This window comes from Salvelinus alpinus, chromosome 2 (assembly GCF_045679555.1).
Source record: "Salvelinus alpinus chromosome 2, SLU_Salpinus.1, whole genome shotgun sequence".
NCBI classification, from domain to species: domain Eukaryota; kingdom Metazoa; phylum Chordata; class Actinopteri; order Salmoniformes; family Salmonidae; genus Salvelinus; species Salvelinus alpinus.
Window position 1 is genome coordinate 81620492 of NC_092087.1, and position 27344 is coordinate 81647835.

The following is a 27344-nucleotide window of genomic DNA, read 5'->3' on the forward strand; positions in this document are numbered from 1 at the left end:
TTGTATTTTTTCTTTACAAAGGCCTGTTTTTCCCCAACAAGTTCATTTTTCTTAAACAAAATATAACAGCTTCTCATCGACTCGGACTGACAAAAAAAAAGAAATAAAAAAATATACAAATGTCTGTAATTAAAAAAATAGGACAAAAGGAGGGGTGCAGAGAGAGCGAGGCAGAGAGAGAGAGAGAGAGAAATGAACATATTTGAAGAAAAGGAGAGAAACACAGCTGTTCGGTTTTAAGTCACAGCAAAAAGAGCTTGATCAACATAGTAAAAATCTTCGGCGCCATCGTTGTCCTTGATTCAGGCAGTACAGACCGGGAAGTGCTTCATATCAATAATCTCTCATTATTGATTATTAAGAGATTCTCTAACAACCAACAATCTCTCAGGACACCAGTGCTGAAATATGACGCACACATCTTTAGCATAAAAACCGTTAAACTGAACAGAAGAAACAACCAAAAAGATAAATATATCTGATAAAGGACAATGAAGATACTGGCGGTGTCCCAAATGGAACCCTATTCCCTACCCTGTGCACTCTTTATACCAGGGCCCTGGTAAACAGTAGTTCACTATATAGGGTGCCATTTGGGACACACCGCAGTCTCGCAGCAGTCAGTAAGTATAGCTACTATTCTAACCAGATTTGAAGTTCACACAAAATGATAATTTCCCTCTACAACAGACAATAGGTTGTTTCTGCTCTCTTGCCAACTCCTAATGGAATTGTCATGCGTTTCGGCTTGACAATGACAACAGAGTTAGGCAAGAGCACAAACAGATCTGGGACAAGGCTAAATAGACATATTGTAACCAGTTATGAAGTTGAATCACAAAATGAATGAGCTTCGTCACCCCAAATGTCCCACTGGAGCCAAGTTCTCACACAGGAAGAGCTTCATGTAGACAGTGGCTACGTCGACAATGGAACCCTATATGCTAAATAGTGCACTAGTTTTGGCCAGTGCCTCAGTGCGCTATGTAGGGAATAGGGTGCCGTTTCGTACGCAGACAATGACTAAGGAGATCCCAGAAAAAAATCTAATTTAAGACAAAAAACAAAACACAGCATCAATTGGCAATAGAGCATGGAGGGATGAAACAAGAAAAAACTCAAATAAAGTCAAAATAAATGGAATGTTTATACAGCATCATTTCAGATTCAGCATTCCTAGAAACTCCTGTTCTTCCCTGATCACGAGATCTGTACAGGAAAACTCATGGCCCTAGTTGTAGCCTTAAACATGGTTCAGGAAAAACTCCTGACCCTTAGCATCATATCATAGGAAGTGAGTGAGAAACTCCAGGCTTCCAGAGAAATAACAGGGATTCCAGTCCCGTTCCCAAAACAAACTGACAACATGGAGGGGTACGAGGGGCAAGGGACTGGGGCATATTTCTAGTTCAGTGCTTGTGTAGGAGTCGAGCGCTACCCGTCGGGTTAGGATATGCCCCGAGGGGGTTTCAAAATCGAATGGTAAAAGTTGGGGGTCTCAGAGGGCATACGATCCCTGTTAGCACCATCAGAGAAAAAGACTACATTCTTAAATGCATGTAGTTACATGTGTGTTAGGACTGTAGACACCAGTTGACATAGACGGGCTGGCTGAGCATTTCACGAAAATGATGCACACGATGTGGCCGTGTGGTGTTATGATTCTGAACAGTCAGATAGCTTGCAACAATGCCTAGAAGCTGCCTTGTGGGGAATCGTAGGTGGCTCGTTTCAGAGCCATGTCTTGTTTTGACTATGGCTCAAATTCACTTGCTAGCTAACCAACAATTGTAACAATGTATTTGAGAGAAGTGTATTTATGTTTTCAATAAACATTTAGAGACAAAATATAATTTAGCCAATCCTGTCTGTTTTGCCCCATAGCTGCGAGCGCATTGGTTTTGTTGCTAGACAACCAGCCCGTCTATACCGTATGCATGTTATGTTCTCTTGTTGGGAGGTGCATAGATTCATATTGGGTGAAGGGGTCATTAAAAAAACAAAAACACTTTGCCTAATATTCAACACTACCCCACCTATAAAACTAATTTACTGTAGCTTGGAATTGCATAAATACCTAAAAACGTTTAGTGCATAGTCACTGAAATAAACAAAAATTAAAAAGAGACCTAATTGGAAACTATCCTCTTCTTAGTAAACCCGACACTTAGGAAAACTTTTTTTATAGAAAATATGGAAAACAACTTTGAAACGTTAAGAGAATGGTCCACTGCTTGCTTCTATGTAACCCTAACAGAGCGAGTGACACAGCTTATTCTGGAACGTTCATTCATACATGTGATTGATGGGATCCAGCTAAGTACCAGCTGTGTTGTATTCTGCCAGAGCCAACCTATCGCTGTCTATTGTCTTAAAGACTTTCCAGACAGGAAGTGATCGGGCGGAGCAAGGTTGCCAAAATAGAGCAGATACCCATTTTCTCGGCCTCGGCTGAGCAGCCTTCACGTGTACGAGCAACGCCGATCGCGCCTCCTGAAAAGAATTCCACTGCAGCTTTGTCTGGAAAGCCCTTTATGATAGACTGCCATATTGAGCCAACTTCTTCATCTGTGAGTTAAAACGATCTGAACAGAGCTTATCATACCTACTGGCTGACTCCATAGTCATTATAATGCCAAAGACAGGTTCAAAAAAAGAAACATTTCTATCAAAAAGTAGTCAGGCGTCTGGAGGGAATCTTTGTGATGGTCTTCTACAGTGGGTGGGGATCTCTAACGTGTGTGTGTTCCATTTGTCACTGGCTTATGATTGAATTTGGATTTTAGTAGAACAAATGTCATTGTTTCGCTCTACCAGTCAGATGCTGTCTGGGTGTGTGTTTGTATCGGTGTGTGTGTGTGTGTGTGTGTGTGGCAGCGAACAGTTCATCAAGCAGTCCTCTCCCTTGCTGTCAAACTGTCTGGAGAGAACACGTTGTGTGTGTATATACAGTATGTATTGGTTTGTGTGTGTGTGTGTGTATATATATTGGTGTGTGGTAGCTAACAGTTCATTGAGCAGTCTTGGCTCATGCTGTCTGAAACTGTATAGAGAACACGGTATGTGTGTGTGTGTATCTCTGTGTTAGTTCATGGAGCAGTCCTCCTCTCCCTCACTGTCGGAGGCCGTGTCAGAGCCGGTGGTATCCATGGAGACGTGGGCAGGGCTGACGATGACTGCTCGTCTTCTCTCCTCCTCAGCACTGCCCCTCCTCTCCTGGGTACGTTCGATGTGCTGGATGGCCTGGAGGGCAGAGGTCATAGAGAATTCTAAGGTCAGAGTTCATATGATTCAGTGACACTATACGTAATGGAGTTATCTATACACCTCACACTCAAACATACGCTCTCTGTCTATCTCAAACACACACATTACTATAGCACTACAGACATCATAGAGAGCACAAGGACACACACTGAACTTCACTATAGAAACCCTACAGAGCACAAGGATACACACTCTCCCTCACCTGTACGATGGTATCCAGGTTCTGCCGGGACGTTGACACTGTGCTGGTGTTGGAGGCGGGGCTCATGGTAACCACGGTGACGTGGTGCGGGGTCAGCGTGGGGGCGGGGACGATGACCGTGGGGTGGTGAGTTGGGGCTGGGGACCGCACCTAAAGGAGGAGAAGAGAGATGGTGAGAATAAGAAGAGTTTGAGAAATGAGAAGAGAGAGAAGGTGGAAAATTAGGAGAAAGAGATTACAAGGAGGAAGGACAATAAAACATTCACATTCCTTCCATTCAAAAACTGAAGTTTGTGTGTTTCCCCATCTGTGGATTGTGTGTGTCTCTCTCTCCCTGTCTGTGTCTCACCTGTGACCCGTCTGTGTCCTCCACCTGTAACCTGTGTGGCTCTGTACCTGTGGGCTGTGTGCTGCGTGTCTGTCCCTCTCTGCACTGGTCTCTGCATGGAGCTGCTGTAGCCTCAGTAAGGTCTGGGTCTGGATGTGAGCCTGCTCCTCCTGGACCTGCTGGGTGATCACCTTCAGCCTCTCTGGGTGCAGCACCATGTCCAGAGAACGCACCTGGATGGACAAAGACACGGGGGAGAAGGGTGATCAGTCTTTATGTCTATATTCCTCTTCACTCTACCTTCCCTCTTTTCATTCTCAGTCCCTCATTGTATCCTTCTTCCCCATCACTGGTTCACCCGCTCTCTCCTCAGTCTCACCACCTCTTGGTTCAACCTTCTCGCCATCCCTTCTTCTAACTCCCCCCTCCTCTGTTCATCCGGCTGTCCATAGACTCTCCCACATCTCACCGCCCACCATCCTTCTCTCTCACCTGTTCCTCTAGTATCATCCTCGCCGAGCGCTCCTTGTCCAACTGTTGTCTGAGCTCCAACATCTCTCTCCTCAGCTCCTCGGCTTTCTCCTCCTCCAGAATGTCCGGGGAGCCGATCCCTTCATCCTTCTCCTCCGCCCCACGCCTCCTCTTTGGGGAGGAACCACTGAACTCCTGCAGGAGGAGGAGACAGGGTGAGAGGGAGCATTTCAACTAGTTATGGCCATGCCATGAACAGTTAATAGTTCACCAATGTAATTGTTAGGGAGAAAGTATTTATACTGTACACACAAATATACTGGATCACTTTACACGTTCATGTACTTTTGTCTGGGTTCAATTATCAACAGTATACATTTCTGATATTAAAGTCACAAGTTACAATATTTTTATTCATTTCTATGGCTAGACTTGGCTATATGCAGGTAATATAAATGTATGAATGTCTACCTGTATGAAGCGTTTGAGCTGGTTGTTCTGCTGCAGTAGCTGGGTCTTCTCTTGCTCCAGAGCAAAGATGTAGTCTGACGTCTGCTGTAGGATGGCAGCCTGAATAGACAGGAATAATATCAGAAAGTTAGGTCAGAATCAATACTCTCACAAACAGTTTCCTTGAATCCTCCATGGGTGGTATGGACTAGAGGTCGACCGATTATGATTTTTCAACGCTGATACCGATTATTGGAGGACCAAAAAAAGCCGATATATATATATGAGATAATGACAATTACAACAATACTGACTGAACACTTTTATTTTAACTTAATATAATACAGCAATAAAATCAATTCAGTCTCAAATAAATAATGAAACATGTTCAATTTGGTTTAAATAATGCAAAAAACAAAGTGTTGCAGAAGAAAGTAAAAGTGCAATATTTGCCATGTAAAAAAGCTAAAGTTTAAGTTCCTTGCTCAGAACATGAGAACATATGAAAGCTGGTGGATCCTTTTAACATGAGTCTTCAATATTTCCAGGTAAGAAGTTTTAGGTTGTAGTTATTATAGGATTTATAGGACTATTTCACTCTATACCATTTGTATTTCATAATCCTTTGACTATTGGATGTTCTTATAGGCACTATAGTATTGCCAGCCTAATCTCGGGAGTTGATAGGCTTGAAGTCATAAACAGCGCAATGCTTGAAGCACAGCGAAGAGCTGCTGGCAAATGCAGGAAAGTGCTGTTTGAATGAATGCTTACGAGCCTGCTGCTGCCTACCACCGCTCAGTCAGACTGCTCTATCAAATATCAAATCATAGACTTAATTATAATATAATAAACACAAAGAAATACAAGCCTTAGGTCAATAATATGGTCAAATCCAGAAACTAGCATTTCGAAAATAAAACGTTTATTCTTTCAGTGAAATACGGAACCGTTCCATATTTTATCGAACGGTGGCATCCCTAAGTCTAAATATTGCTGTTACATTGCACAACCGTCAATGTGATGTCATAATTATGTACAATTCTGGCAAATTAATTAATTAATTACGGTCTTTGTTAGGAAGAAATGGTCTTCACACAGTTCGCAATGAGCCAGGCGGCCCAAACTGCTGCATATACCCTGACTGCTTGCACAGAACGCAAGAGAAGTGACACAATTTCCCTAGTTAAAAGAAATTCATGTTAGCAGGCAATATTACCTAAATATGCAGGTTTAAAAATATATACTTGTGTATTGATTTTAAAGAAAGGCATTGATGTTTATGGTTAGGTACACATTGGTGCAACGGCAGTGCTTTTTTCACGCTTTTTAAATCACCCGTTTGGCGAAGTAGGCTGTGATTCGATGATAAATTAACAGGCACCGCATCGATTATATGCAACGCAGAACAGGCTAGATAAACTAGTCATCGGCCATAATCGGTGTCCAAAAATGCTGATTACCGATTGTTATGAAAACTTGAAAATCGGCCCTAATTAATCGGCCATTCCGATTAATCGGTCAACCTCTAGTATGGACACAAACACAGTTAGTTAGATTATGGTCCCACTCTCCTACCTTGCTGAGTTTCTCGCCGTCTGTGTGTGGCAGGAGTGTTTTCAGCGACTGGAACCCTGCGTTGATGCTCTGCATTCGGCGCCGCTCGTTACTATTTGCGATCTCCCGGCGGATACGCCTCTCCTGGTCCTGAGCAGTCTCCGGGCTGAGCGGGATGTTGGCCAGACTGAAGGGAGAGATGAAGGGATAGAAGGAGAGATGGCGAGAAGGACAGAGGGAAATGGAGACAAAAGTTACATTTTATTCAGGTTTATTGTAGTTTCGTCTGCTTTTCACCACGTGTCTAATTAGAAATGACATGGTTATAAATTCCTATCATGCCGATGTAGCTTGGTGGAAAACACAGTGCACATGCAGGTAGTACGGCGCTATTCCTTCCCACTCCCCTGCACCCCCACCTACATTTCACTTGGGTTAGTGACTAGGGCTATTATAAGGTCAGGTCCTGGAGTTTCCCTGAACTCACTGCCCTTCAACCCATTTAATGGTTGGTAACCTACCCTGTTCTGTTTACTCAGCCAGAGTAATATGTAAACCATATAACCTCCAGAGATAACATCAGTGTACATCAGTGAGCGCTCTACAGCAGGATTTCACCAAACTTGGTCCTGCCCCCCCACATTGTGGTTTCCCCCTAGCACTACACAGCTGACTCAAATAACCAACTCCTCGGCTTTGATTATTGGAATCAGCTGTGTAGTGCTAGGGTAAAAACCAAAACGGGGCCCAGGACAGAGTTTGGGAAACCATGCTCTACAAGGTTCACAAAGAAGTAGAATAACCAGATCTCGGGAAACGTGTCTGACAGCTAGGCTTAAAATCATTCACAACGCGACAGACAGTTAACTGTCACACAACATCTTAAGAGGGGGAAATATAGGCCTATTAGCAGACCTATTATCTATGCACACAATGCTTAGACTCACATTAGCTATTTGTTAGTCGACTGAATAGAGTGCAGTAAGCAAAACAAATTAGATATGCCTAAATCAATTATAATAAAATGTGAAATGGACAACCAAAAATCGAATAGTTTTGAGATGGAATGCATCCAAGCCATTGACGATGTGGGCCTAGAGACTAATACAGAGTAGCTTACTGCAATCTAGATTTGAACGCTGCCTTCATTCATAAATTCTGTTTCTGATCCAAAAGATTCTAGAAGCGTGTTTAGCTACAAACCCCTGGTTGATCGAGCGCTTCTCACATACATTGGTTGAGTGCGCAGACTTATTACAACGAAATTTGTAGCTAGCACTAAGGTATATATGGTAAGCTTGTTGTCGGCCCACCAACGAAACAGAATATATACACTTTGTAGCTAACGAACTAGTAATATGTGCAAATCCTTCGTCAAAATAAGTAGCTAGCTTAGTAGCCTGGTGAAATTTGACACCAAGACCACCCCCTTCACATGGAGAACAATGCTTTTTGCCTACCTATTTGAAACACTATTACACCGTCGACTTCACAAAAACGGGATCTTTCTACAAAATATGAATAAATAAAATTCAAGTAGTTAAATATAACTTAGTATGGACGAAATTGTGTGATGTTTATTATTTAAATGCTGTTGCGGATGTTGAACACACATCACGGCCATGCTACTAAGCTCGAGAGCTTAGCCAATTTCAGTACACGACACATAAGCATGGCCGCGCTACCCACGAGCTAGCTGGCATATTTACTCCCTACACCTCGTAGGTTCCCTACATGTGTGACCCAAAGCCCGTAAACACACACATAATGTTAGGTTGTGTCACAAAAGTATAACTGCATTATTTTTGTCGACCTGTTGGGGAAGGAACACCGTAGATAACATCTGGAATGCAAGCTAGCTACACAGCAGCGGGCAGTGTGATTAGTAACCACGTGGTTCGTGTTAGCTGGATACAAAATGTATCGATTTCAAGTATTTATTTACATTTTTCGCTACAACTGTAACCACCAACGATTATTATTAATACCACTAGCCGTTACAATGTTTCGGGACAAATATTTAATGATTGCTTTCGTCCCGCCCTCGGGTATGCGCTCATATGCGCACAGCTAACAAGAAATCATAGCTTCCTTCAACCGATGTTGTGCCAATATTGTTGTAGCTAGATCGCTAACTACATGCAGGCTACTAGCTAGTTAGTAAGCAGATAACTCAGTTGTAATCAAAACACACAATACACATCTTATCGGAAGCGTGATTACACAATACACACCTACAAAGCCCTCCAATAACATCCTTCTCCGATTTCTTGAATTGTTGTAAAGCCTTCTCCGTAGGCATCATGAAGTATTCCATGCTTTAGCTACCTAGCTACGTAACGTTAGATATCTTCAGCTGTAACCCCTCGAGTCTGTTCTGTGTTTGGAGGCTATTTTTCCAATTTCCTTGCCGTAAAAAAAAATATACACTCCTGTACTATGTTCGATTGCACATAGCTAAGTATTGCGTCTTATTATTGATCGTTCGAGGTTGTAGCTAAAAGGCTAGCTAAGCTAACTGTGTGTGGCTCCAGCTGATGCGGATTTCCCTGCGTGCGTGTGGCGCCTCCGCCTACTACTACGTGTGTGTTTGCAGCTGATCTCTGTGTCTCGAGGCGGGAAACAGCTGGTCGGAATCAAGGAGAGCACGAGAGTTTTTCTCTCTCTGTGCATAGCAGACCAGACTACGCACAAACAAAGAGCTACTTTGAGACAGAAGCAGTAGGGCCTATTGAACAAGGAACGGCCAACTGGTGCTTATAAAGACACTTAAAATACACTAAAGAGAAAATGAAAACAGCAGGCCAGACAGACCAAGGCAACAAACCAAAGTCAAGTACAATAACAACAAACAACCCATTTGCCTATATTCTATAAAACAACGATATATTCTATTCTAATGTATTATATTCTTTAAAAACAAAAATAGATTACATGTTGTTATGCCAGTGCCTATCAGGTCAAATACATTTGAAAGTCCTGATGTTATGCCTATACTGTAATAAAAACCCTATTACCAAGTAGCATTATGATAGCCGTGGTAAATTATCGAAATGGATTGTAGCCTATGTAACAGCCACCCTATTCTTATTCAGGTTAAAGCTATATAGCCAGTATAGCCCAATAGTTTATAGTAAGAAGGCTATTGGTCTAGTATGGCATAGGACTAGGGGCGTAACACGTTGTGTGATAGCCTATCTGGGAATGTTGCAGTAGTCTATGCCTACATGTAGGCAGACTATCCATCCTTTCTCAAACGAATGAGTACAGGCGTATAGACTATAACTATGCGATATAGGACAACGGAATATGCTCCACAATCTTTTCACATTTCTATTTTTGTTATAAGATGTTTCATTTTATAAGAAACAAATCTGTAGCTCTTCCATGCGCCCTTTGACCAGCAGATGGTAGACTAAACCTTCTCATGCGGTTATGGTCATCAAACCAAGGTGTGGGTTGTCGTGATGGCTGTATCATAAAAATTCAGGAAAACACATGTTTTATTTTTGGTCTTAATTTAAGGTTAGGGTTAGGCATAAGGCTAGCCTATGTAACAGGTTAAGTTTCGGGTTAGGTTTAAAGAAATAGGCAGGGTGACGAGTGACGACCCAAAGTGTGCACCCGAATAAAAAAAATTAAAAACGTTATAAGTATCCAGGTATTTCAATAACCTATTATGTTGAATACAAAACATGAGCTGGTGCACACACATATACAATTATTTTATCTAGCGGTGCTGACTAACGGCGGATGAACTATAAGCTATAAAAATAAAGAGAGCCGCACACTATATATAAACTCGCAGTAATTTATTGGGTAAATCACCAACGTTTCGGCATCACTGTGCCTTCTTCAGGAGAAGTGTGTGTGTGTGTGAGAGAGAGAGATAGAGAGAGGTGAAGAAAGGGGAAAGTCAGTGAAAAGGAGAAATAGAGAATATCTGTGAGAGATGCGTGTGTGTTTTTTGTTCACTTGCGTGTTGTTTTCTTTCTTCAGATAGAGAGAGGCTTTTGTGAGTGTAATGTTTTCTGATAGTTTATTTCACTTTTATTTATTATCTATTCCACTTGCATTGGCAATGTAAACATATGTTTCCCAAGTCAATAAAGACCTTTGAATTGAGAGATAAACATGAGAAAGAGAGAGACTTGAAGGAAAGGTTGGAAATGAGCCGAGGACAACCTTCTTGTTCGGAAGTTATAGGCGGGACCGAGAAGGCAAGGGAGGCATGCGCTGAGCTGGAAGAGGTAGGCTGCTAGGGTCTGTTACGGAACAGAGGAGTGGTGGTGGCTGCGTGGGGGAATAGGGGCTGGACTGGGTCTTGGTCTGTCTACGTACACAGCAGACGACTACGGGGAGGCTGGAACCACACAGTCACGTCTCCTGCTGAGGGGTGTAGCCAGGAAAAAAAAGAGAAAGAGAGAGAGAATAGAAAGACATAGAGCCACGCACGGCTCAGCAGAAGCAAGCAAACGATTGGAGTAGAAATCGTGAGAGACAACCGCTGGAAGCGAACAGTGGAAGGGAGGAAGGAAAGAGAAAACAGACAGGACCCAAATCTGCCAGCGACCACCACCTCCTCTCCCTCTCTCCATCTCGCTGGTTAGCTGCGCACCCACATAGACCGATGACACCCCCCGCCCTCTTCTAAAAAGACAACTAGGGGGATGACCGCCTACCGCGAAGGCAGTTGACTAGCGTCGTAACTAAGCGATGCACCTTTTTTCCCAAGAGCGCAATCTTGAAGCTATCTTTTATCCTAACATAGGCTATTTGACGAATGTCACTGTTGACATTATTTCCAAACAGTGTTGTGGTTATTGACACGAGGCTCGGTTTGTTTTCGAGACTCTGTAAAGCAAAGTTTTTTTTCTGCTGGACTTGTTTTTTTCAGTGCGTGGTTGGATTTCCATACTCGCAGAAAAACAGATTATTATTTTTGCGACAAGCTAGGCCTATTTGTAAAGAAATAAAGCAGTAGAACGAACGGACTCATTTGGGGTGGGTTTTTATGTCTTTATTTTCCGTTCAGTCTGTTATAGATACATTATATTCTATCGACAAAGGTTCGACAAGCGCCTACTAAACTTGTCTCTTGAATAGACACCCTTCTGTAGCCTATCAACCGTTTGAAACGGTTGTGTGCACATCAAGAAGATACTGAGAAGTGACAGTAGAAGAGACATCCAACGAGGAGAGCCGACAAGGATACTATACGTTCGTGTCCAGTGGAGACAAGGCTTTAATAAAAGGTAAACACACACAGACAGTCAGACATCCATGTTCTCCCATGGGAGTCCATGACAGATTCTTCTTTTGCATATGTGTCCTTTATTTTCCCCTATAGCCTCCCAGGCTACTGTCATTTCGTTGTGGTAATGTATGTAAACTACTATATTTATAGACTACGTAGATTTGATAAATTCGGCTCCTGTGGGAAATTTGGTTGAAATTGTCTCTGATAAAGGGCACCGACATAAGATGCTCGTGGCCGGTTATCGGTCTAGACTGGATGTCACGGTCCGTTATGTTGTCCTTCTGACATGTCTGGACACCATATTATTTTGCCTGTGTAGCCTAAATGCCACATTTGATATTGTATCCAACATCCCATATTCGTTCCTTTAACATCTCACCACAGGCTGCCTTATCGAGAAAAGTGACATGTAGGCTACATATGTGTGACATGATTGAACGGTCTGTCACGGACTAGATCATATCCAGCCAACCCGAATAGTGCGCAATAGTGTTCTGTTAAAGGTGATAGGCCGTTCACGACCTAACCTGCCCTGACTGTGACCCTATGTGACATCACATTAATATATTCATGATGTGCCATGGTGTGCAATTTATTTTCAACAATGTCCTTTCCAAAATGTCTCTCAAATTAAAAATGTTGAGTAAGCCTAGTATAGTATAGGCCCTAGTTCCAGAACATTTGATTCAATTGCAGTGAGTTTAGTGGTAGGCCTATATGAGACATTTGGAGTGATAGAGTTTGTAGTTAAAGTGTACAGAGAGTTTTAACACTAACCAGAAGGAGATAATGAGATTAGCCCTAAAGGTCACAGTGAAACACTGGGAACGTGTTTGGTTGGACAACCAGCCCACAGTGAAACACTGGGAACGTGTTTGGTTGGACAACCAGCCCACTGGGCACCCACTACTTGAATCAAAGTTGTTTCCATGTCATTTCAATGAAATTACGTTTTGGAATAGTGAATAGACGTTGAATTGACGTCTGTGTCCAGTGGGAGTCCTTGTCAACGTACTGATAAGTGTGTGTGTTATGCCCACAAAGAGGTTTCAGGAATCTTACATCTTGTCTATTGTGGGCCAATAATAAAGATGACTGCACACACACACACACTCACACACACACTCTCTCACACACACAGTGCAAAAGGAGTCTGAGGGGAGCTAGATACAATACGCAGATACACCCACCATCACCACAGCAGGAAAAGAGAGGGCCTAGTTCCAGGCCTCTCGGAGACAAAGCGGCCCTTAAGAAGCTATGATGCAACGGGACTGTAACAGACCCACCACCACCACCACCACCGCACACACACAGAGAAAGAGACAGTGGGAAAATAATATCATAATACAATCCAGCAGCGTTCACAGAAAGGAGAAAGCTCTCTGGACTGGACCTCACCAGACTGACTACAGGACCTCACCAGACTGACTACAGGACCTCACCAGACTGACTACAGGACCTCACCAGACTGACTACATGACCTCACCAGACTGACTACTGGACCTCACCAGACTGACTACAGGACCTCACCAGACTGACTAACTGGACCTCACCAGACTGACTAACTGGACCTCACTAGACTGACTACTGGACCTCACCAGACTGACTACTGGACCTCACCAGACTGACTGCTGGACCTCACCAGACGGACTACTGGACCTCACCAGACGGACTACTGGACCTCACCAGACTGACTACTGGACCTCACCAGACTGACTACTGGACCTCACCAGACTGACTATTGGACCTCACCAGACTGACTCTACTGGACCTCACTAGACTGACTACTGGACCTCACTAGGCTGACTAACTGGGCCTCACCAGACTGACTAACTGGGCCTCACCAGACTGACTAACTGGGCCTCACCAGACTGACTAACTGGACCTCACCAGACTGACTAACTGGACCTCACCAGACTGACTAACTGGACCTCACCAGACTGACTACTGGACCTCACCAGACTGACTACTGGACCTCACCAGACTGACTAACTGGACCTCACCAGACGGACTACTGGACCTCACTAGACTGACTAACTGGATCTCACTAGACTGACTAACTGGGCCTCACCAGACTGACTACTGGACCTCACTAGACTGACTAACTGGACCTCACCAGGCTGACTAACTGGACCTCACCCGACTGACTAACTGGACCTCACCAGACTGACTAACTGGACCTCACAAAACTGACTAACTGGACCTCACCAGACTGACTAACTGGACCTCACCAGACTGACTAACTGGACCTCACAAAACTGACTAACTGGACCTCACCAGACTGACTAACTGGACCTCACCAGGCTGACTCTACTAGACCTCACCAGACTGACTAACTGGACCTCACCAGACTGACTCTACCGGGCCTCACCAGACTGACTAACTGGACCTCACCAGACTGACTGCTGGACCTCACTAGACTGACTAACTGGACCTCACCAGACTGACTAACTGGACCTCACCAGACTGACTAACTGGATCTCACCAGACTGACTAACTAGGCCTCACCAGACTGACTTACTAGGCCTCACCAGACTGACTCTACTGGGCCTCACCAGACTGACTAACTGGACCTCACTAGACTGACTACTGGACCTCACCAGACTGACTAACTGGACCTCACCAGACTGACTAACTGGATCTCACTAGACTGACTAACTGGATCTCAGTAGACTGACTAACTGGACCTCACCAGACTGACTAACTGGACCTCACCAGACTGACTAACTAGGCCTCACCAGACTGACTCTACTAGGCCTCACCAGACTGACTAACTAGGCCTCACCAGACTGACTCTACTGGGCCTCACCAGACTGACTGCTGGATCTCACTAGACTGACTAACTGGACCTCACTAGACTGACTCTACTGGACCTCACCAGACTGACTCTACTGGACCTCACCAGACTGACTAACTGGACCTCACCAGACTGACTCTACTAGACCTCACCAGACTGACTCTACTGGGCCTCACCAGACTGACTAACTGGACCTCACCAGACTGACTCTACTGGGCCTCACCAGACTGACTAACTGGACCTCACCAGACTGACTGCTGGACCTCACCAGACTGACTAACTGGACCTCACCAGACTGACTAACTGGACCTCACCAGACTGACTAACTGGACCTCACCAGACTGACTAACTGGACCTCACTAGACTGACTAACTGGACCTCACTAGACTGACTAACTGGACCTCACCAGACTGACTCTACTGGACCTCACCAGACTGACTAACTGGACCTCACCAGACTGACTAACTGGACCTCACCAGACTGACTAACTGGACCTCACCAGACTGACTCTACTGGACCTCACCAGACTGACTAACTGGACCTCACTAGACTGACTACTGGACCTCACCAGACTGACTAACTGGACCTCACCAGACTGACTAACTGGACCTCACTAGACTGACTACTGGACCTCACCAGACTGACTACTGGACCTCACCAGACTGACTGCTGGACCTCACCAGACTGACTACTGGACCTCACCAGACGGACTACTGGACCTCACCAGACTGACTACTGGACCTCACCATACTGACTACTGGACCTCACCAGACTGACTATTGGACCTCACCAGACTGACTCTACTGGACCTCACTAGACTGACTACTGGACCTCACTAGGCTGACTAACTGGGCCTCACCAGACTGACTAACTGGGCCTCACCAGACTGACTAACTGGGCCTCACCAGACTGACTAACTGGACCTCACCAGACTGACTAACTGGACCTCACCAGACTGACTAACTGGACCTCACCAGACTGACTACTGGACCTCACCAGACTGACTACTGGACCTCACCAGACTGACTAACTGGACCTCACCAGACGGACTACTGGACCTCACTAGACTGACTAACTGGATCTCACTAGACTGACTAACTGGGCCTCACCAGACTGACTACTGGACCTCACTAGACTGACTAACTGGACCTCACCCGACTGACTAACTGGACCTCACCCGACTGACTAACTGGACCTCACCAGACTGACTAACTGGACCTCACCAGACTGACTACTGGACCTCACCAGACTGGCTAACTGGACCTCACCAGACTGACTAACTGGACCTCACAAAACTGACTAACTGGACCTCACCAGACTGACTAACTGGACCTCACCAGGCTGACTCTACTAGACCTCACCAGACTGACTAACTGGACCTCACCAGACTGACTCTACCGGGCCTCACCAGACTGACTAACTGGACCTCACCAGACTGACTGCTGGACCTCACTAGACTGACTAACTGGACCTCACCAGACTGACTAACTGGACCTCACCAGACTGACTAACTGGATCTCACCAGACTGACTAACTAGGCCTCACCAGACTGACTTACTAGGCCTCACCAGACTGACTCTACTGGGCCTCACCAGACTGACTAACTGGACCTCACTAGACTGACTACTGGACCTCACCAGACTGACTAACTGGACCTCACCAGACTGACTAACTGGATCTCACTAGACTGACTAACTGGATCTCAGTAGACTGACTAACTGGACCTCACCAGACTGACTAACTGGACCTCACCAGACTGACTAACTAGGCCTCACCAGACTGACTAACTAGGCCTCACCAGACTGACTCTACTGGGCCTCACCAGACTGACTAACTGGACCTCACCAGACTGACTGCTGGACCTCACCAGACTGACTAACTGGACCTCACCAGACTGACTAACTGGACTTCACCAGACTGACTAACTGGACCTCACCAGACTGACTAACTGGACCTCACTAGACTGACTAACTGGACCTCACCAGACTGACTCTACTGGACCTCACCAGACTGACTAACTGGACCTCACCAGACTGACTAACTGGACCTCACCAGACTGACTAACTGGACCTCACCAGACTGACTCTACTGGACCTCACCAGACTGACTAACTGGACCTCACTAGACTGACTACTGGACCTCACCAGACTGACTAACTGGACCTCACCAGACTGACTAACTGGACCTCACTAGACTTACTCTACTGGACCTCACCAGACTGACTACTGGACTTCACCAGAATGACTACTGGACCTCACCAGACTGTCTAACTGGACCTCACCAGACTGACTAACTGGACCTCACCAGACTGACTACTGGACCTCACCAGACTGACTACTGGACCTCACCAGACTGACTAACTGGACCTCACCAGACTGACTAACTGGACCTCACTAGACTGACTCTACTGGACCTCACCAGACTGACTCTACTGGACCTCATCAGACTGACTAACTGGACCTCACCAGCCTGACTCTACTGGACCTCACCAGACTGACTACTGGACTTCACCAGACTGACTACTGGACCTCACCAGACTGACTAACTGGACCTCACCAGACTGACTCTACTGGACCTCACCAGACTGACTCTACTGGACCTCACCAGACTGATTAACTGGACCTTACTAGACTGACTACTGGGCCTCACCAGACTGACTCTACTGGGCCTCACTAGACTGACTCTACTGGACCTCACCAGACTGACTAACTGGACCTCACCAGACTGACTAACTGGACCTCACCAGACTGACTAACTGGACCTCACTAGACTGACTGCTGGACCTTACTAGACTGACTACTGGACCTCACCAGACGGACTAACTGGACCTCACCAGACTGACTAACTGTGCGATGAGAGGACAGGACAGCCAATATGAGAACATATAGGAGAAAGGAAGAAAGGAAGTCCTGGGGGAACCGTCTGTGTGATATAGCAAAGTCCTGGGGGGGAACCGTGTGTGTGATATAGCAAAGTCCTGGGGGGAACCGTGTGTGTGATATAGCAAAGTCCTGGGGGAACCGTCTGTGTGATATAGCAAAGTCCTGGGGGGGAACCGTGTGTGTGATATAGCAAAGTCCTGGGGGAAGCGTCTGTGTGATATAGCAAAGTCCTGGGGGGGGGGGGGGGAACCGTGTGTGTGATATAGCAAAGTCCTGGGGGGGAACCGTGTGTGTGATATAGCAAAGTCCTGGGGGTGGGGGGGGGACCGTGTGTGTGATATAGCAAAGTCCTGGGGGGGGAACCGTGTGTGTGATATAGCAAAGTCCTGGGGGGGAACCGTGTGTGTGATATAGCAAAGTCCTGGGGGGGGGGGGGGGGGGCGTGTGTGTGATATAGCAAAGTCCTGGGGGGAACCGTGTGTGTGATATAGCAAAGTCCTGGGGGGAACCGTGTGTGTGATATAGCAAAGTCCTGGGGGGGAACCGTGTGTGATATAGCAAAGTCCTGGGGGGAACCGTGTGTGTGATATAGCAAAGTCCTGGGGGGAACCGTCTGTGTGATATAGAAAAGTCCTAGGGGGAACCGTGTGTGTGATATAGCAAAGTCCTGGGGGGAACCGTCTGTGTGATATAGAAAAGTCCTGGGGGGAACCGTCTGTGTGATATAGAAAAGTCCTGGGGGGAACCGTGTGTGTGATATAGCAAAGTCCGGGGGGAACCGTCTGTGTGATATAGAAAAGTCCTAGGGGGAACCGTGTGTGTGATATAGCAAAGTCCTGGGGGGAACCGTCTGTGTGATATAGCAAAGTCCTGGGGGGGAACCGTCTGTGTGATATAGAAAAGTCCTGGGGGAACCGTGTGTGTGATATAGCAAAGTCCTGGGGGAACCGTGTGTGTGATATAGCAAAGTCCTGGGGGGGAACCGTGTGTGTGATATAGCAAAGTCCTGGGGGAACCGTGTGTGATATAGCAAAGTCCTGGGGGAACCGTGTGTGTGATATAGCAAAGTCCTGGGGGAACCGTGTGTGATATAGCAAAGTCCTGGGGGGGACCATGTGTGTGATATAGCAAAGTCCTGGGGGAACCGTCTGTGTGATATAGCAAAGTCCTGGGGGGAACCGTGTGTGATATAGCAAAGTCCTGGGGGAACCGTGTGTGATATAGCAAAGTCCTGGGGGAACCGTGTGTGTGATATAGAAAAAGGACCCCTTGGAGCCGTGCCGTGCTGGGTAAGTCCTGTGTTGTCTTTGACTGCCCCTGTTTGTACATGAGAGTTCAACGGGTTTAATTCTAGCTAGTTATGAAAACCTTCCCCACTACTCTACTCCCCACAGCAACACACACACACACACACACACACACACACACACACACACACACACACACACACACACACACACACACACACACACACACACACACACACACACACACACACACACACACACACACACACACACACACACACACACACACAGTTAGAGTGGGGAATGCTGGCCTCCCTCTAACTCTAGCTCTAGTCTGGCTGTGTGTGTGTACTCTGGCTCTAGTCTGGCTGTGTGTGTGTACTCTGGCTCTAGTCTGGCTGTGTGTGTGTACTCTAGCTCTAGTCTGGCTGTGTGTGTGTACTCTAGCTCTAGCCTGGCTGTGTGTGTGTACTCTGGCTCTAGTCTGGCTGTGTGTGTACTCTGGCTCTAGTCTGGCTGTGTGTGTGTATTCTGGCTCTAGTCTGGCTGTGTGTGCGTGTACTCTGGCTCTAGTCTGACTGTGTGTGTGTACTCTGGCTCTAGTCTGGCTGTGTGTGTGTACTCTGGCTCTAGTCTGGCTGTGTGTGTGTACTCTGGCTCTAGTCTGGCTGGGCTCAGACCAGGCATTTTTCTCCCGTTAGACTCTAACCACTAACGACTGCCTCTCTCTGCTCCCCCCAGGAATGTCTTATTCACCTCCCCTCTCTCTCTCTCTCTCTCTCTCTCTCTCTCTCTCTGTCTCTGTCTCTGTCTCTCTGTCTGTCTCTCTGTCTCTCTCTCTCTCTCTGTCTGTCTGTCTCTCTCATATACTGTATACACACATACTGCAGATATACTGTATACACACACACATACTGCAGATATACGGTATACACACACATACTGCAAATATACTGTATACACACACATACTGCAGATATACTGTATACACACACATATGTATGCATAGATTCAAGACACACATATTAACAAACACTCATGCATGAACGAACAAACACATGCATACTCAGAAGCAGCTGAAGCACAAACACATGCACGCAGGTAAACACACACACACACACACACACACACACACACACACACACACACACACACACACACACACACACACACACACACACACACACACACACACACACACACACACACACACACACACACACACACACACACACACACACACACACACACACACACACACACACACACACACACACACCATGACACACACACCATGACACACAGACACGATACACACACACGGTTTCCCCCAGTATGGATAACACCACCTGTGTGACTCCATACATCTATGAGGGCCCCTGGCCACCCCCGACCCCCGAACCCCCAACCCACACATCCCACTCTCCATCCCTCTTTTCTAAAAAGAAAATAAAACATCCCTCTTTCCTTTATCCTCCACAGAGCTGTGCGTCTGTGTGTTCACTTCCAAAACAAACACAGACGGAATTCCGCATCTCCTCCCTCTTTCCTCCCTCCTCACCCACCTCTCCACTTATTTCTCTCTCCCCTCATGTATTCTCTCTTGTCCTTTCTCTCTCCCTCATACTTACTCTATCCTCATACTTTCTCTCTCCCTCATACTTTCTCTCCCCCTCATACTTTCTCTCCCCCTCATACTTTCTCTCCCCCTCATACTTTCTCTCCCCCTCATACTTTCTCTCCCCCTCATACTTTCTCTCCCCCTCATACTTTCTCTCCCCCTCATACTTTCTCTCCCTCTCATACTTTCTCTCTCCCTCATACTTTCTCTCCCCCTCATACTTTCTCTCCCCCTCATACTTTCTCTCTCTCTCATACTTTCTCTCCCCCTCATACTTTCTCTCCCCCTCATACTTTCTCTCCCCCTCATACTTTCTCTCTCTCTCATACTTTCTCTCTCCCTCATACTTTCTCTCCCCCTCATACTTTCTCTCCCCCTCATACTTTCTCTCCCCCTCATACTTTCTCTCCTCATACTTTCTCTCCCCCTCATACTTTCTCTCCCCCTCATACTTTCTCTCCCCCTCATACTTTCTCTCCCCCTCATACTTTCTCTCCCCCTCATACTTTCTCTCCCCCTCATACTTTCTCTCTCTCTCATACTTTCTCTCTCCCTCATACTTTCTCTCTCCCTCGTACTTTCTCTCCCCCTCATACTTTCTCTCCCCCTCATACTTTCTCTCCCCTCGTACTTTCTCTCCCCTCGTACTTTCTCTCCCCTCATACTTTCTCTCTCCCTCATACTTTCTCTCCCCCTCATACTTTCTCTCCCCCTCATACTTACTCTATCCTCATACTTTCTCTCTCCCTCATACTTTCTCTCCCCCTCATACTTACTCTATCCTCATACTTTCTCTCTATCCTCATCCTTTCTCTCCCCCTCATACTTTCTCTCTCTCTCATACTTTCTCTCCCCCTCATACTTTCTCTCTCCCTCATCCTTTCTCTCTCCCTCATCCTTTCTCTCTCTCTCATCCTTTCTCTTTCCACTTCTTTCTCTCTCCCTCATACTTTCTCTCCCTCCCTTGATCTTGCTGGGCTGTGGTGGTCATGACTTTTTGTCAGCCGGTTATTGTCATGTAAAAGACTGATGGTCTCATGGTAATTGACCGTTAATGAACATAAACATGTTTAGCATCTCCAGGCCTCCACACATACAAACCGCTGATACACGCTTTTGGAACATCTACATGTACAAAAAGTCTAATAAATCTATTTAATATACACCATCACAATAAATCCATGATTTATTTTAGGCAGGTCTAAAGAAACATGATATTATCAAGCTATGTGCCATGACATAGGCTGTAGGCTTGTTCATTTAGCCGACAAGATATGCTTATAAGTCCCATGCCATTATTTTATATTGTATGATTTTATAGTAAGAAGAATATAATTGAACTTAGCTGAATAAATAGAAAGGATATTTTTCCCATTCTGGAGCGAGTGCAAATAAAGTGACTATGTTGAGCGTAAAAGTGATCATTCGAAACAGGTCCTAAATGCTACGTTTAGAGTTATTTGTCACCTTTAGTTGTGAATGATACAAACTTTAGAATGTCTTAGGAATCAAAACATATGTAGGCTGCATGATGCAACTATAGGTTAGTTAACTCTACCTACATGTACATACTACCTCAACTAACTGGTGCCCCCGCACATTGACTCTGTACCGGCACCCCCCTGTAAATACAGTTGAAGTCAGAAGTTTACATACACTCAGGTTGGAGTCATTAAAACTTGTTTTTCAACCACTTAACAAATTTCTTGTTAACAAACTATAGTTTTGTCAAGTTGGTTAAGACATCTACTTTGTGCATGTCATTTTTCCAAAAATTGTTTACAGACAGATTATTTCACTGTATCACATTTCCAGTGGGTCAGGAGTTTACATTCACTAAGTTAACTGTGCCTTTAAACAGCTTGGACATTTCCAGAAAATGATGTCATGGCTTTAGAAGCTTCTGATAGGCTAATTGACATCATTTGAGCCAATTGGAGGTGTACCTGTGGATGTATTTCAAGGCTTACCTTCAAAATCAGTGCCTCTTTGCTTGACATCATGGGAAAATCAGCCAAGAACTCAGAAAAAAAATTGTAGACTTCCACAAGTCCGGTTCATCCTTGGGAGCAATTTCCAAACGCCTGAAGATACCACGTTCATCTGTACAAACAATAGTACACAAGTATTAACACCATGGGACCACGCAGCCGTCATACCGCTCAGGAAGGAGACGTGTTCTGTCTCCTAGAGATGAACGTACTTTGGTGCGAAAAGTGCAAATCAATCCCAGAATATCCACAGTAAAACTAGTCCTATATCGACATAACCTGAAAGGCCGCTCAGCAAGGAAGAAGCCACTGCTCCAAAACCTCCATAAAAAAGGCAGACTACGGTTTGCAACTGCACATGGGGACAAAGATCGTACTTTTTGGAGAAATGTCATCTGGTCTGATGAAACAAAATAGAACTGTTGCCCATAATGACCATCGTTATGTTTGTAAGAAAAAGGGGGATGCTTGCAAGCCAAAGAACACCATCCCAACCGTGAAGCACGGGGGTGGCAGCATCATGTTGTGGGGGTGGTTTGCTGCAGGAGGGACTGGTGCACTTCATAAAATAGATGGCATCATGAGGTAGGAAAATTATGTAGATATATTGAAGAAACATCTCAAGACATCAGTCGGGAAGTTAAAGCTTGGTAGCAAATGTGTCTTCCAAATGGACAATGACCCCAAGCATACTTCCGAAGTTGTGGCAAAATGGCTTAAGGTTAACAAAGTCAAGGTATTGGAGTGGCCATCACAGAGCCCTGACCTCAATCCCATAGAAACTTTGTGGGCAGAACTGAAAAAGCGTGGGTGAGCATGGAGAACTACAAACCTGACTCAGTTACACCAGCTCTGTCAGAAGGAATGGGCCAAAATTCACCCAACTTATTGTGGGAAGCTTGTGGAAGGCTACCTGAAATGTTTGACCCAATTTAAACAATTCAAAGGCAATGCTACCAAATACTAATTGAGTGTATGTGTCACGCTCGCCGTACGAACTGGAAGCATACTCGGACCAACGGCAGCGTGATCTGGGTTCCACATATTTTATTAGAAATAAGTGAACCACACAACAAAACAATAAAGACTAAACGAAACGTGACGACAATGGAGTGCTAACATGCAACTACACATAAACAATATCCCACAAAACACAGGTGAAAAATGCTACTTAAATATGATCTGAAATTAGAGACAACAATAGCCAGCTGCCTCTAATTGGGAATCATACCAAACACCAACATAGAAAACAAAACTAGAACCCCACATAGAAAATATAAACTAGACTAACCCCCCAGTCACGCCCTGACCTACTCCTACCATCCATATAAAATAAGGACTATCTATGGCCAGGACGTGACAGTATGTAAACGTCTGACCCACTGGGAATGTGATGAAAGAAATAAAAGCTGAAATAAATCATTCTCTCTACTATTATTCTGACGTTTCACATTCTTAAAATAAAGTGGTGATCCTAACTGACCTAAGACAGGGAATTTTTACTAGGATTAAATGTCAGGAATGGTGAAAAACTGAGTTTAAATGTATTTGGCTAAGGTGTATGTAAACTTCTGACTCGACTGTATTGTTATTTTTACTGCTCCTCTTTAAATACTTGTTACTTTTATCTCTTATTCTGTGTGACTAATAAAATGTCATTTGATTTGATGATTTGAGAAAGTTGCAAAAGAAACTGGTGCTCTGTTCCTTGCCTCAGGCTGCACACGCTGTTCTCTCATCAAGTGATCAGATTCTCACTCATCAGACTATACTCTATTTCATCTTTAATATTACATCAGACTATACTCTATTTCATCTTTAATATTGTGTCAAATTAGTTTACATTTAGAATGGCCCATTATCAAATGGGCAGGAACAGGTTCAGGGGGAATAAGACGTGTCATCCGTATGCACTGGAACAGCGAATGGAGGCTGCTTTCCCACCAGTTCCTTTTCCAATCAGGCTGGGTCGGCTACTCCTGTTATTTCACTCCACACACCAACCACTGTTTGAGGAACATGCAGCCTCTCGCTGCGCGACAGGTGATATTCCACCCCAGCTCTGTATGCCACGGGCTCTCCAACCCAGCTCCTGCAGCTATCAAGTGAAATCTGTTCGGGATCATCGATAGTAACATATTTGATTAAACTGTTGACAGCCTCTCTCACTGCGCGCTCGCGAATGGAATGAAGGAAAGAGGGGACGAGATGGAAAATGCCCTATTACTAGGCTATTCAAATACAAATTCTCTATAATTGTAGGCTAACTCTGTAATCCGACCTGCACAATCAATGAACCAACAGCATCGCCTAGGCCTATATATTATTTCCCAGACTCTTGGATAGACAGTTTGCAGCGTAGCATAAAGTAACCAGTCTATCCAGTATGCATAATAATACAGTCCATAATAATAATATTACATAATAATACATTTTTATTTTGGAGTACAGGCTAGACCAATTATGTACCAAATACATCTGAAATCAGTTTTCTTATGTTTGTCTGCCGTGCGTAATATGCGGTAGGTTATGTATTGTAAAACGGCACAGTCATTATTTTAATTCAGTTTTATTCTTTCAGGCTTGGACTCATATATGGGCCTGTGTGTATGCATAAGCTCTAATATGCTTATGGTTGTTTTGTACTAATCATCCCCTTAGAAAGTACTGTCCATTTCATTGTGTTAGGCTTTGAAACAACATCTTAGGCTTTTGGACTTTTAAAAACACAATACTGTTTTAATGATGAGTGTTTGATGTGATTTTCCATTGTATTTGCATTGACATCAGAGTAGTTAGAGGGACAACAGCGCCCTGAGTACCAGGCCGTTAGGACCTGATGCTAGTTAGAGGGACAACAGAGCCCTGAATACCAGGCCGTTAGGACCTGATGGTAGTTAGAGGGACAACAGAGCCCTGAGTACCAGGCTGTTAGGACCTGATGCTAGTTAGAGGGACAACAGAGCCCTGAGTACCAGGCTGTTAGGACCTGATGCTAGTTAGAGGGACAACAGAGCCCTGAGTACCAGGCTGTTAGGACCTGATGCTAGTTAGAGGGACAACAGAGCCCTGAGTACCAGTCTGTTAGGACCTGATGGTAGTTAGAGGGACAACAGAGCCCTGAGTACCAGGCCGTTAGGACCTGATGGTAGTTAGGGGCACCAGAGCCCTGAGTACCAGGCTGTTAGGACCTGATGGTAGTTAGATGTACAACAGAGCCCTGAGTACCAGGCTGTTTGGACCTGATGGTAGTTAGGGGAACCAGAGTCCTGAGTACCAGGCTGTTAGGACCTGATGGTAGAGTTGGGTACTACCAATGCATGTCCAGAGTGCATAAGAGATTACCATGACTCAATGGTCACATGTCATTTTACTGCGGTCATGACTCATGACTGCCGGTATGGTGGTAATACGGCCACCGCAACAACCCGACTCTTGTTTCCTGGTTTTTCTTTCTTGGCCTTTGAGGAGTGAGGCTGTTGTGGAGCCTAGAGAGTAGAGACCCTCAAAACTATTTACAGACCCCAAAAACTAGGGAGTGAAAGAAAGAGAGAGAGGGAGAGGGAGTGAAAGAGGGAGAGGGAGTGAAAGAGGGAGAGGGAGTGAAAGAAAGAGGGGGAGAGGGAGTGAAAGAAAGAGGGGGGGAGGGAGTGAAAGAAAGAGAGAGAGAGGGGCTGGACAGTTAAGGCAAAAATAGAGAGTGAAAATACATCTCGTAAGAAGATACAAATATTTTTTATCTTTATTTAACTAGGAAAGTCAGTTAAGAACAAATTCTTATTTACAATGATGGCCTAGGAACAGTGGGTTAACTGCCTTATTCATTGGCAGAACGACAGATTTTTACATTGTCAGCTTAGGGATTCGATCTAGCAACCTTTTGGTTACTGGTCCGACGCTCTAAACACTACCTGCCGCCCCAAATATGATTCTAAAGAGAGAGTTGACAGTGATGTCACAGAGTGTTAGCGTCACAGGCTACAGGCTACTTCCACTCCCAAGAGGTGCTAGATCTGGAGCACAATAACCATTCTGTAAGGTTTCTCTGTCTGTCTCCTTCACACTCTTTCTCTACATCTCTCGCGCTCTCTCTCACACTCTCTCTATCTCTCTATATATTCTCTGTGTCTTTCCCCGCTTTGGCCTCCCGAGTGGCGCGGGGGTCTAAGGCACTGCATCGCAGGGCTAGCTGTGCCACTAGAGATTCTTTGTCCGAGTCCAGGCTCTGTCGCAGCCGGCCGCGACTGGGAGACCCATGGGGCGGCGCACAATTGGCCCAGCGTCGTCCGGGTTAGGGGAGGGTTTGGCCAGCAGGGATGTCCTTGTCCCATCGCGCACTAGCAACTCCTGTGGCGGGCCGGGTGCAGTGTACGCTGACACTGTCGCCAGGTGTAAGGTGTTTCCTCCGACACATTAGTGCGGCTGGCTTCCGGGTTAAGTGGGCATTGTGTCAAGAAGCAGTGCGGCTTGGTTGGGTTGTGTTTCGGAGGACGCACGGCTCTCGACCTTCAGCTCTCCAGAGTCCGTATGGGAGTTTCAGCGATCAGACAAGTCTGTAACTACCAATTGGATACCATGAAATTGGGGAGAAAAAAGGGGTAATTAAAAAAAACAAAAAAACATGAAAAATAAAGAAAAAATATAAAAAAGTATTTCCCCGATTCATCCATCTCTTCATTCCCCTTTTCACAACTCTTATTCTCTCTCTCGCTCTCTTTTCCGCTATCGCTGCTCCCTCTCCTCACAATCTCTGCCTGACCCGTTCTCGCTTTTCTTGCCACCTCCCCACCTCTCTTTTCTCTTTATTTCTCTTTTCTATTTCTTTCCCTCTCTTCCTACACTGTTCAGGAGTTACAGCAGAGAGAGAGTGAGTGAGTGAATGGGGCAGAGGGAGAGCTGGCTCAACTATACAGCTGGGCCTGGTTATTATTTTCTGTCTTGGCTCACACCCCTACTCACACACGAACACGAACACACACACACACACACACACACACACACACACACACACACACACACACACACACACACACACACACACACACACACACACACACACACACACACACACACACACACACACACACTAGTGCAGCAGTGGAAACAAATTGGGTGAATCTGCAGCTCTGCACCGAGGAATGTGAGGCGCATGTGTTTGTGTGTTTGAGGTCTGGATGATAGAGGGAAGGGAAAGACAGAGAAATAGAGGGAGGGAGGGAGAGAGGGGTAAACAGAAAGAGAGAGAGAGGGGAGAAAGAGGGAGAGAAA

General features: G+C 45.5%; 2 protein-coding genes across 3 annotated transcripts in view; one reads left to right on the forward strand and one right to left on the reverse strand.

Annotated features, from left to right (window-relative positions):
• Positions 1 to 580: 580 nt before the first annotated feature.
• LOC139567935 (transcription factor AP-4-like) lies at positions 581 to 8839 on the reverse strand. Of its 2 annotated transcripts, none has more exons than XM_071389554.1 (7): positions 8510 to 8839; positions 6297 to 6462; positions 4740 to 4838; positions 4290 to 4463; positions 3866 to 4030; positions 3470 to 3619; positions 581 to 3243 (listed from the first exon to the last, which is right to left on the reverse strand). In XM_071389554.1, the coding sequence occupies exons 1-7, from the start codon at positions 8590 to 8592 to the stop codon at positions 3085 to 3087; spliced, it is 996 nt and encodes a 331-aa protein (XP_071245655.1). In that variant the 5' UTR covers positions 8593 to 8839; the 3' UTR covers positions 581 to 3084. The 2 variants fall into 2 exon arrangements, with proteins under 2 accessions (XP_071245655.1, XP_071245656.1); XM_071389555.1 differs by lacking the exon at positions 8510 to 8839 and adding an exon at positions 6797 to 6870 and having other exon boundaries at positions 2944 to 3243.
• A 1763-nt stretch (positions 8840 to 10602) lies between these two features.
• Positions 10603 to 27344, forward strand: part of LOC139567947 (zinc finger protein GLIS2-like) — a 41635-nt gene continuing 24893 nt past the window's right edge. The window contains exon 1 of the mRNA XM_071389577.1: positions 10603 to 11530. The gene's annotated coding sequence lies outside the window, so the exon portion shown is untranslated. The remainder of the gene's footprint in view (positions 11531 to 27344) is intronic.